Source organism: Moschus berezovskii, chromosome 16 (genome assembly GCF_049115385.1).
Source record: "Moschus berezovskii isolate FMDL1 chromosome 16, NW_MosBer_1.0, whole genome shotgun sequence".
Lineage (NCBI taxonomy): Eukaryota > Metazoa > Chordata > Mammalia > Artiodactyla > Moschidae > Moschus > Moschus berezovskii.
Window position 1 is genome coordinate 9,480,657 of NC_142475.1, and position 11,844 is coordinate 9,492,500.

Genomic DNA, 11,844 nt, shown 5'->3' on the forward strand with positions numbered 1-11,844 from the left:
CTTCAGTGAGCCCATACTGAAGCTTTTTTTTCCCTCCTAAAACAAGGACAGTAAGGTCCTAAGAAGCAGAGCTAGCTCCTGGGTCTGTCCTATCATTTCTATCATATCCCTGCAGAGACAGTCACTATTCTGGGTCTCATAACTCTTGCAACAATTCAAACAATAAAGCTCATCACTTCACAAAGGGAGGGTATATTTTAGCAGAAAAGCACTCAAACATTAAAACAGCCCATAGAAATAAAGGTATAAAAAGCCTCCCTGCTACTTCCTCTAACCACTCATGGCTACTTAATAAAGCCAACCCTACTTAAAGGATGTTATGTCCATAAAGCTAACCAGAACAGCTTAAATGCTATTTGTCTGCTTCTGAGAAATACTTACAACTACCAACAAGTCATTGCTTGGGGGCAAATTCTAAATTTGCATGTTTATTTGTTACCTTCTCAAAATGTGTTAGGCAAAATAACAAATATCCATTGTCCCATTCCAACATATTCTCAAAATAACTCAAATTCTAGTAGGAAGTCTGTCACATCTCATGGGTTTCTGGAAAGCACTTTTTTTTTTTTTGGTTTGCTTTTTATATTCTATCTCCTTTTCAGAAGAAAGTTTTCTGAATATAACTTACTTCAACATTTAGATCCCAATCACTTTTCTCTCAGGGTCTGAGGTCATCAGAGGACTCTTTAGGACTCAACTGTATGCCCTTGAGATAACTTGGGAAAGTTAACTTTCTGGCGTGAGTTTCTTGCCCAGTAAAATGAAACTAATAGGAAATAAAACATGTTTTTAAAAAACAAAACAAAAAAACACTTAAGAGACAACTTAATTGACACCTTATCCCACTTCAGGCTGTTTTTTCTCAGCTCCTCAATAGATAGTCTGTAAACTGATTTATTTGAGAAAGAAAAGCTTTTTAAAAAACTTTCCTCTATATAAGACATTTTAAATGTCATAATTGGCTAGTATGCACTGATGATCCCTTAGTAACACGGAAATGAGGAAGAATGAAGAAAAAAATATTATTAAGATCATGGCAGTAACCAGAATAAGAGGATCAAGCAATCTCCTGCATGACAGGAACACAAAGAAGTTTTTCCGAGATTAAAACGTGTTTTAAATGGGGAAAACATCACTATAAAGATCATTCTAGGGAAAGGCAAATTGGTACAGCGCAATAAAGCTAAGAATGGCAAGGAAGAAACTTAAAAAGTCAGTCCTATTACAAATAAACACCTGCCTTAGGTACTGACTTCTCCCTCTGACCACAGGTATTTCAAACAGCACATGTCTAAACCGACCCTGTCTTTCTCTGATACTTTCAACACCAGTCAATTATGCCACCTTCTACTTAGCCACCAAAACAGAAACTAGAAGTCACCCTGTAACTCTGTAGTTACACTCTCTAACCTTGTGCTCCAAATCAAGTCCTGCTGCTAGTCTCTTTGCCCCACCTAAGACACCGTGTCTTAGCTCCATCACACCACTGTCTCTGCAGGCATCTCAGTCAGAGGCAGGGCTCAGATACTGCCTGAGTTTAAAAAAAAAAAAAAAAAACACCTTTACTTTTGTATTTTACAAAGCAGTCTATGCCTAAATCTCAGGAGGTGGCAGTTCTGTTGAAGAAAAAGCTCAGAGACATAAATGACTTAATCTTAAACAAATGTCCCTTTCTTTTTCTAATAAATGCAGTTTGTTAAGGTTTCCACAGAAGGACTAGACATTAGAAATAAAGGGCTGGGGGAGAAGAGTCATTTATGGCATCGTATTTTCAAAACACAACCCTGTAAACAGTCTCTTCAGGAAATAGGTGAGTTCAGATAAGAATTTTACATAACCACCTCCTAGCGGTGTTGAATAATGCATCTGAAGCAAAATACATTACAGATTCCCCTGCTACCTTAAAAAGAAAATCAAACCTGATTCTTCAGGACAACCTGTGGGGATTTCTGTGTTTGTGGAAATATCACCCTGCAGGAAGTGGGATGTTTAGGTGGTGAAAAACAGTGCTGAGTGACACCGGATCATCACTACTGAGCCACACGGAAAGAAGTGCCTTCCATCTCTACTGCTAGACCACCACCCAGGAGATCACTTCCTGAGAGGAGGGCTGACACCTCCTGGAGTAAGTAAGATAGATGCAGGTGGATGCGGGCCAGTCTGGACAAAATCACCATAACTGGAACTTTAAGGATTACAATACACAGGCTCCCAGAGCTTTCCCTCCCCGAAGGAGAAGGTGGAAAGCTCTGGACACAAGTCCCTGGAGCTCTCCATCTGCTGGACAACCTGCCGAGGAGTGGCTGTCCCCTTGGCTTTGCTCATTTCTGGCCACTGTTGACGCAGCAAGCTGCTCCTGCTCTCGCTGTCTGGAGATATGCTTTCTTATTCTAATCTGCAATCGATACAACCCAACTGGAGCCCGCTAGTTTTCTGTTAGTGAAGCAATCACGGCACTTTGTTCCTGAGCTGTTTCTGTGGATGTGGGTATCGCAGAGATGCATATCTTTAAATGATAGAAAGTAAATAAGAAAGTAGAAAAGACTCTTGGGGGAGAGACCGTTTGCTGTACTACTAAAAATGACTGTATTAAGTTTAATTTTGATTATTTGATGAACTAGTGTTTTGTTGCTGTTTTGCTTTGTTTTATTTTATATAGCCGGTATGTGTGACACGCATTATCTGGAGCTTAACTGGACATACCAAAATAAGCAAGACATGATTCCCAACACCGATTAAGGTTTAGCGGTAGACTTAAATTCCTTTTGAAAGTGTGCTAGCAAGAAATTCTTTACCAGGTGCGAGCATGCTAAGTCACTTCATTTGAGTCTGACTCTTCGCAACTCTATAGCCCCCTAGACTCCTCTGTCCATGGAATTCTCCAGGCAGGAATACTGGAGTGGGTTGCCATTCCCTTCTCCAGGGGATCTTTCTGGCCCAGGGATGGAACCTGGGTCTCCTGTTTTGCAGGTGGATTCTGTACCATCTGAACCACCAGGGAAGCCAATCCCTACCATAAACAGAGTACAAAAGTGGTATGGGAGATCAGAAGCAAAGTCACTCCAGAATGTACATTTGAAAGAGCAGGGGCTATGGAGTTGCTTTCAAATATTGGCTTTGCTATTTGCAGGCCCTATGAACTCATGAGGCTTAATCTCTACAAGTGTCACAAGACGGGCAAGTATTCAGAGCTACTGAGAGGACTGTACGAGAGAACCTACACAGAGTCTAACAGGTGCTTGGCATTCAGCAACTTAACCAAGCGCGTGCTTTTCAAGCTTGCTTTTCAGAGGCTATGGTATTACAAACATAGTTATAAGAGCACAGGGAATTAAAGTCAGAGAACCTAGGAGCTAGAATCCCATCCATGCCTCTTACAAGCCATGTGAGCTCAGATCTATTAACTAGCCAGCCTGAACCTATGCAAAGTCAACACTGAGGCTAGAACAGGGAAACCAAAATGTTCTCGACAGCCACGTAATCTTCCTCATCATGTAACACTATTTCACTAGAAGCCTCCACAACTGATGTGATTATTATTAAAAAAAAAAAAAAAGTCATTTCTACAGGAATGATGACTCTCTTCTGGAAACTGATGAATGCATGAAAAATGCAACACAAAACAAGAGTGTGAGATATAAATTCCTCATATTTTTCATAGAAAACTGAACACGGTAGATAATAAATATTTAATTCTTATTTGCAGAGTCAATTCGACAAAAACATTGACATCTCATTCATTTTGCAGTAAAGGAAGAAATGGACCAATAGGTTCAGCTGGTGTGCACCTTGCTGACAAATCTCATACATTCAACCAGCGCGGTTTCAAAACGACTGCCTTATGACCCTCAAACATTCAGTGTTTTCTAATTTACTCAGTAAGGCAGGAAACCAGGCTGACTGTGGATTCTCTACCCTTACAAAGATTTATAAAACCTCAGTACGTTCAACTGTTGCATTTGCCCACATGAGCAATTATAGAGAAGAAATAAATGAGGGAAAGTAAGGAGAAAAAAAGACATAATTCTTAGTTGAGCTTTCCTTATTCATATTCTGCACATTAAAACATATTTTGTAAAACTGGAAGATTTCAGGTATGTATTGCTTCCCTGGTGGCTCAGACGGTAAAGCTTCTCCCTGCAATGTGGGAGTGTGGGAGACCTGGGTTCGATCCCTGGGTTGGGAAGATCCCCTGGAGAAGGAAATGGCAATCCAATCCAGCACTCCTGCCTGGAGAATCCCATGGACGGAGGAGCCTGATAGGCTATAGTCAGTCCATGGGGTTGCAAAGAGTTGGACATGACTGAGCGACTTCACTTTCATTGATAAATATGCTGGTTTCTCCATTAAGAAGCCCTGTAACTTTAAGCAAGTTCTTTGGGTCTTAGTTTCCTCAAGATAAAAGACTGGCCTGGTAAATCCATAAGATCTCTCCCAGCTGACAAATTATGTACTTCTAAAGCTCAAGAAAATCTTAAAAAAAAATAATAATGTTTAATAATTGGGGGTGGAGGAAATACACATTAATGCAACCATGTGGCCTTCAAAATAAAAATCAAGATGTTTTCAACTGAGAGTAACTTAAAGCATAATTACATTAAAATGATAATAAAAAAATTCATAGATCGATGAAGGGGATTAAGATTTAACGTCAATCACTTGAAAGGGGGAAGAATGTAGTGGAGACAGTGTTATCCATATAAGATCAATGATCACTCGATTTGATTTCTTAAGCCAGAAAGTTTCTGCATCAGAAAATCGGCATAACAGGTGAGAGCACAACTTTAAAGACAAAAAATTGCAGCATCCAAGCTGTGAGAAAAAGACATCAAGTGATAATTAGCACACAAAAACGCATCTTTCTCAATGCAGTGATTTTTATCTATGCTGTAGCCTCAAAAAAATGCAGCCTTTGTCTAACTGTTCTTTCCCGTCTCATCCTACTTGAAACTGTGTTCTCAAGACCATCAGGGTATGCCGTTTTAAAGAGGGCTCTTAAATTCTAGTCTCTGTTTGAAACTGGTCGCTTCATTTAACCAGCTCCAAAAACGGTTTGTATGCCCTTCCTCGGGCTTCCCCGGTGGCTCAGTGGTAAAGAACCTGCCTACCAATGCAGGAGATGTGGGTTCGATCCCTGGGTCGAGAAGATGCCCTGGTGAAGGAATGGCAACCTGCTCCAGTATTCCTGTTTGGGAAATCCCATAGAGAGAGGAGCCTGGGGGGCTACAGTCCGTGAGATGACAAAAGAGTCAGACATAATTCAGTGACTGAACAACAACATTCCCTTCCTCAGCTTTTTCCAGCACTGAATGCAAGATACACAAACTTTTACATACGATCAAAGAACGGAAATCAGAACTTTCTATTAGCTTTCCCTGATAATTTAGAAAAAAAAAAATAGCATGTTTTAAAATGAATTTTCTTCTTTCTCATTTGGGTTCTAAGTTATTCTACCACAGACCTACAAATTTAGTATAGTTGTTCAGGGACTCACCCTAGAAGTATTTTTAAGAAGAAGTAGAATAAATTTTACTGTTCTGTACAGGAAAAAAACAGATTTCAGAGACTTCCCAGGAGTATTCATTTCTCTGTAAATAACAGGAATGCTTAAAAAAAGAAAAAATATAACCAGTGACAATCATGTTTAAGGATGAGAAGTTACATTTGCCAGAATCCATCCCTGAAATACGTGAGGACTGTTCAGTAGGTTAAGTCAGCACTCATCACAGAATTTAAACCCCCAACGTTGTAAACAAAATATAGAGTGCTCTTTTGTCCATGACGTGTCATGAACAAATTACCAAAATGTGTTTTCTCCTCAGGTGTCAGTTTTTCCCTCTTTTAGTGACTGATGGTTCCCAGTGTTATTACAGAAACAGATTGATCTTTTTAATGAGCCAGTTTAATAGACTCCAAAATCTCACCGTGGCTGCTCATCCATGTCAGACCATATGTACCAACAAAACATTCAGTAAAACAAAAAAAGCTCTGCTGTCAGACAGCTCCATACTCTATAAAATTTCATATAGTAGATCTGGATATACAGATAAATAACCAGAGAAGAGAAAAATGCATATGCAAACAAGATGCAGAAAATATATGCAAAGAAATACTGTAGAGGCCCATATTTTCTTGGCTCTGATAAAATTCCCACAAGATACAAATGTATTTACACAACATATTCTCATTACCCTTCCTCCTAACTCTAAGGAAATCCATTTGCCATCTTTCCATTATAACACACACTTCAGGGTTCCACTTGAAAAAGAATGTTCCAGCCAAAGAGCAACTGTGTCAATTCTAACTCCAGCAACTGTCTAAGAATAACCAGAGGGGAACAAGACTAAAGGCGATTTTAAGAGAGTTCTACCTGACTGAACACAAACACGCATGCATACACAGTTACAGATCTTCACAACAGAAATGCTGATTTTCTGTGGAATTCATACAAAGATTCCACATCATTGTCAGCACATTGGCAAGCTTACCTCAACACTGTTCAAGAAAGGTCTCAAGTTACAGGATATTCACACTGGGACAGAAACAGTGCACAGAGGGCTGAACATATAGAGAAGTGGATAAAACAAGTTTTTTTTCTGCCTGTTACAGTTCCTTAGCATTTTAAGTTTCCAGAATAGATTGTGTCTGTGTCTAACGCTGGCTATAGGATTTTCTTTACATTTATCACAGTCATCTGAACCTTTCTCTGTTATCCCTTCCTCCACACAAATAAATATCCTCCTTCCCAATTTTCCATCTAGTCTCTCCCTAACTTTCTTTACTGCACTGTCTTAGAAAAACGGAGCTACAGCATCTCAACACCAGCACAGAGGACTGGTTCCCTTCAGGGTAAAAGGTCAGGATCAGACAGGAACACACGTGAATCATCTGTCCTTGGGCTGCTCCTGGTGTTCAGCATCACGGGGACATGTCACTCAGACACCTGGATTAAATGCTAAAGTACCAAGTGCTTAAATATGACTGGAAAATACAGCTCGCAAAAGCAAGAAAGCAGCACCGTTGGCAGATCATGGAAGGAGGTGGGGCTACAGGATGTCAGAAGTAAACTAACATTTAACCCTTTGCTTTAGGATTTTAAACTATTAAGAGGTCCCATGTCACGAGGAGAAAAACTCCAGAGATTGGAGCATAAAAACCGCTTAACAGAGGATTATGCAATAACTATATGTAAACTGGCTGGCTTTTAATAACATTCTGATTTGCAGAGCAGCTAATACATTTTAGGGTAGCTAAGTCGGTCACAGATAGGATAGTAAGCTCCTATGAATCTGTGCCAGAGTGTTAACCTTTCAAAGGCTGGTCTACTCTTGCCTGATAAAACGCAGGAAGAGTGAATGGGTAAACAGAGAAAGGAAACAAAGCATATGACAAATATGTTTCTGAATCCAGTTTCATTTTAAGATGCTCCACATTTTACAAATGCAAGATGCTAAGAAGACTTCATATTTCTGTATTAGAAAATATTTATAAGTGAAGCTGAGGTATTCACGAATCTTATTTTAATAAGGTACATTAGAAGTTTCATGTGTATGCCTCATTCAACAACTAATTTGTAGGGTTTCATGGAGAAGGGGCTTTATTTTACATTTCCTAGAATTCTCAGTTATGAGAGCAGAGTACCTGGTAGAATGAATATTGACTGGTAGACAAAATTTATCAGAAAAAAATGCCACCTATTAGTTCTATTACTTAACTCTCATATTCACTCAGTTCAACTAGCTTCACTAAAGTTTTCTCTTAGTTCATACAAAATCCAAATTAAACAGCTACTGCACCATGTTTAGGCCAGATTTCAAAGCCATCATGTTCTGAGAAAACCTGGAATGATAAATTATTGGAATAGTAAAATATGTGGTTTGGATGAATAATAAAGTAAATGAGAAGTTTAATACAGGCATACCTTGGAGACACTGTATGTTCAATTGCAGATCACCATGATAAAGCAACTAAAGCCAGGCACACAGACTTTTTTTTTCCTTCCTAGTGCTCATAAAAGTTCTGTTTATACTACACTATAGTCTCTTAAGCATACAGTAGCACTATGTATAAAAAGAGTATATACCTTAATTAGAAAACAATTTATTCTGAAAAATACGAAAACAATTACAATGGTTAACATTAAAGGTGACCGACCACAGATAACTGTAACAAATATAATAGTGAAAAAGTTTGAAATATTGTGAGAATTACCGAAACGTAACCCAGAGACACCAAATAAGCAAATGCTTTCAGAAAAGTGGTGACAAGAGACTAGTTCCATGCAGGGTTGCCACAAACCTTCAATTTAAGAGGGAAGCGAAGAAGGGAGAGAGGGGAGAAGGGAGGGAGGGAGGGAGCAGGGGAAGGATGGAAGGGAGGGAGGGAGGGAGGGAGCAGGGGAAGGATGGGAGGGAGGGAGGGAGGGAGGGAGGGAGGGAGCAGGGGAAGGATGGAAGGGAGGGAGGGAGGGAGGGAGGGAGGGAGGGAGGGAGCAGGGGAAGGATGGAAGGGAGGGAGGGAGGCAGGGAGGGAGGGAGGGAGGGAGGCAGTATCTGTGAAGCCCAACATAGCGCAGTAAAATGTGGAATGCCTGTACTGACTGTGTGTCTAATCAACAGTGGCACTGGGCACATGTGAGAGTCATTCATCTCTACCTTTTACTTTAACATTTCAAGCAACAGTGGTGATCACTTGTGATGCACAGAAACATCAAGTCACTAGATTGTACATCTGCAACTATCATAGTGCTGCAGGTCAATTAAACTGAAAAACAAAAAAATTACAAGTAACAAAGCTTAACCTGCACAGGCCAGAGACTCATCATTCTGCAACACCCCAGGCCAGAGCAAGATTCCCTACGGCCCCTCTAGTTTATTATTTTGCAAGAGGTGTCAGTCAGCAGTTGAAACACAACACGAAACATGGCCTCGTGCCGCCAGCCTGGGGTCCTCCCCGCTCTCACCTGTCTGGAGTTCGCCTCTTCCCGTTTTCGTTCACATCGAGAAGCAGCTCTGAGGAGTCAACAGGTGAGGTGGTGCTGGCATCCAGAAGCAGCTGTTCATGCTGGGCGAGGTACTGGGCAGGGTTCTGTTTGGCCAATCTCGCGCAGTGGAGGAGCTCACGCTGCAGAAGGGGTAAGTTGGCCTGCAAGGGCAGAACAGGAGTGAGAGGGTGCCCAGAGGCTCCTTCTAACCAGGGGACCGACTCCACTTTGCAAACACTAGCAGACCAGACCACACAACGCAACTAAAGGAAATGCCGCTGAATGCATGCAGTTCCCAGGCACGACTTCCAGCACTGGCTACAGCATTAGCTTCCCTCTGGGCCTAGGGTGGATAAGATGCCTGAGGCAGGGCTCATCCCTCCTACCTTAAAGCCCATTAATAACACTGTGGCTCCTCTTTAGGATTCCTTCAAAAACTTAGCAGGGCGGGAGGTGGGAGGCAACTTCAAGAGGGAGGGGACATATATATATACCTATGGCTGGTTCATGTTGATGTATGGCAGAAACCAACATACAATATGGTAAAGCAATAACCACTCAACTAAAAATAAATAAAAGAAAGATTATAAAAAAGCAAAAACAAAAGATGCCTTCATATTCAAACACTGTAAGCTCTACAGGATACCAGATTCCAGCTCCACCTATGAGCAACTTTTGTTTCCTACTAGGAAGATAGATGGTCAGAACCAAAATCAGACTGATTATATTCTTTGCAGCTGAAGATGGAGAAGCTCTATACAATCAGCAAAAACAAGACCAGAGGCTGGCTGTAGCTCAGATGATGATCTCCTTACTGCAAAAATCAGACTTACGTCAGACTTACGAAAGCAGGGAAAATCACTAGACCATTCAGGTATGACCTAAATCAAATCCCTTACAATTATACAGTGGAAGTGAGAAATAGATTCACGATATTAGATCTGATAGGCAGAGTGCCTGAAGAACTATGGAGGGAGGTTCATGAACTGTACAGGAGTCAGGCATCAAGACCATCCCCAAGAAAAAGAAATCCCCAGTCAAAACAGCTGTCTAAAGAGGCCGTACAAATAGCTGAGAAAAGAAGAGAAACAAAAGGCAAAGGAGAAAAGGAAAGATCTATCCGTCTGAAAGCAGAATTCCAAAGAATAGCAAGGAGAGTTTAAAAAAGCCATTTTAAGTTATCAATGCAAAGAAACAGAGGCAAACAATAGAATGGGAAAGACTAGAGTTCTTTTCAAGAAAACTGGAGATACCAAGGGAACACTTCATGCAAAGTAGGGCACAATAAAGGACAGAACGATATGGACCTAACAGAAGCAGAAGAGATTAAGAAGAGGTGGCAAGAATACACAGAAGAGCTATGCAAAAAAGATCTTAATAACCCAGATAACCATGATGGTGTGATCACTCACCAAGAGCCAGACACCCTAGAGTGCATGTCAAATGGGCCTTAGAAAGCATCACGACGAACATAGCTAGTGGAGGTGATGGAATTCCAGTTGAGCTATTTCAAATCCTGAAAGATGATGCTGTTAAAGTGCTGCACTCAATATGCCAGCAAATTTGGAAAACTCAGCAGTGGTCACAAGACTGGAAAAGGTCAGTTATCATTTCAATCCAAAAGAAACGCAATGCCAAAGATTGTTCAAACTACCACACAATTGCACTCATCTCACATGCTAGCAAAGTAAAGCTCAAAATTCTCCAAGTCAAGCTTCAACAGTATGTGAAAGTGAGAATTTCCAGATGTTCATGTGGATTTAGAAAAGGCAGGGGAACCAGAGATTAAATTGCCAACATCCTTGGATCATAGCAAAAGCAAAAGAGTTCTAGAAAAACACCTACTTCTACTTCATTGACTATGCTAAAACCTTTGAATGAAGGGATCACAATGAACTGTGGAAAATTCTGAAAGAGATGGGAATACCAGACCACCTGACCTGCCTCCTGAGAAACCTGTATGCAGGTCAAGAAGCAACAGTTAGAACAGACTGGTTCCAAATAGGAAAAGGAGTACGTCAAGGCTGTATATTGTCACCCTGCTTATTTAACTGATACGCAGAGTACACCATGAGAAACGCTGGGCTGGATGAAGCACAAGCTGGAATCAAGATTGCTGGGAGAAATATCAATAACCTCAGATATGCAGATGACACCACCCTTATGGCAGAAAGTGAAGAGGAACTAAAGAGCCTCTTGATAAAAGTGAAAGAGGAGAGTGGGAAAGCAGGCTTAAAACTCAACATTCAAAAAACAAAGTTCAGAGGGGGAACTTATGTAAACCCGGGGCAAATTCATATCAATGTATGGCAAAACCAACCAATATAATATTGTAAAATAATTTGCCTCCAATAAAAAATAATTACCTAAAGAAAAAAAAAAAAAACAAAGTTCATGGCAGCCAGTTCCATCACTTCATGGGAAATAGACGGGGCAACAGTGGAAACAGTGACAGACTTTATCTTCTTGGGCTCCAAAGTCACTGCAGATGGTGACCGCAGCCATGAAATTAAAAGACGCTTACTCCTTGGAAGAAATGCTATGACAAACCTAGATAGTGTATAAAAAAGCAGAGACATTACTTTGCTGATGAAGGTCCATATAGTCAAAGCTATGATTTTTCCAGTAGTCAAGTATGGATGTGAGAGTTGGATCATAAAGAAAACTGAGCCCTGGAGAATTGATCTTTTGAACTGTGTTGTTAGAGAAGACTCTACCTGAGAGTCCCTTGGACTGCAAGAAGATCCAACCAGTCAATCCTAAAGAAAATCTGTCCTGAATGTTCATTGAAAGGACTGTTGCTGAGGCTGAAGCTCCAATACTTTGACCACCTGATGCGAAGAAGTGACTCATTGGAAAAG

The 11,844-nt window shown here is 40.7% G+C and overlaps 1 protein-coding gene across 5 annotated transcripts in view; it reads right to left on the minus strand.

Annotated features, from left to right (window-relative positions):
- Positions 1-11,844, minus strand: part of RUNX1T1 (RUNX1 partner transcriptional co-repressor 1) — a 153,727-nt gene that overhangs the window by 38,086 nt on the left and 103,797 nt on the right. For all 5 annotated transcript variants that reach the window (XM_055432684.2, XM_055432682.2, XM_055432687.2 and 2 more), the window contains one exon: positions 8,963-9,144. In XM_055432684.2, the coding sequence (XP_055288659.1) occupies positions 8,963-9,144 (182 nt within the window). The remainder of the gene's footprint in view (positions 1-8,962; positions 9,145-11,844) is intronic.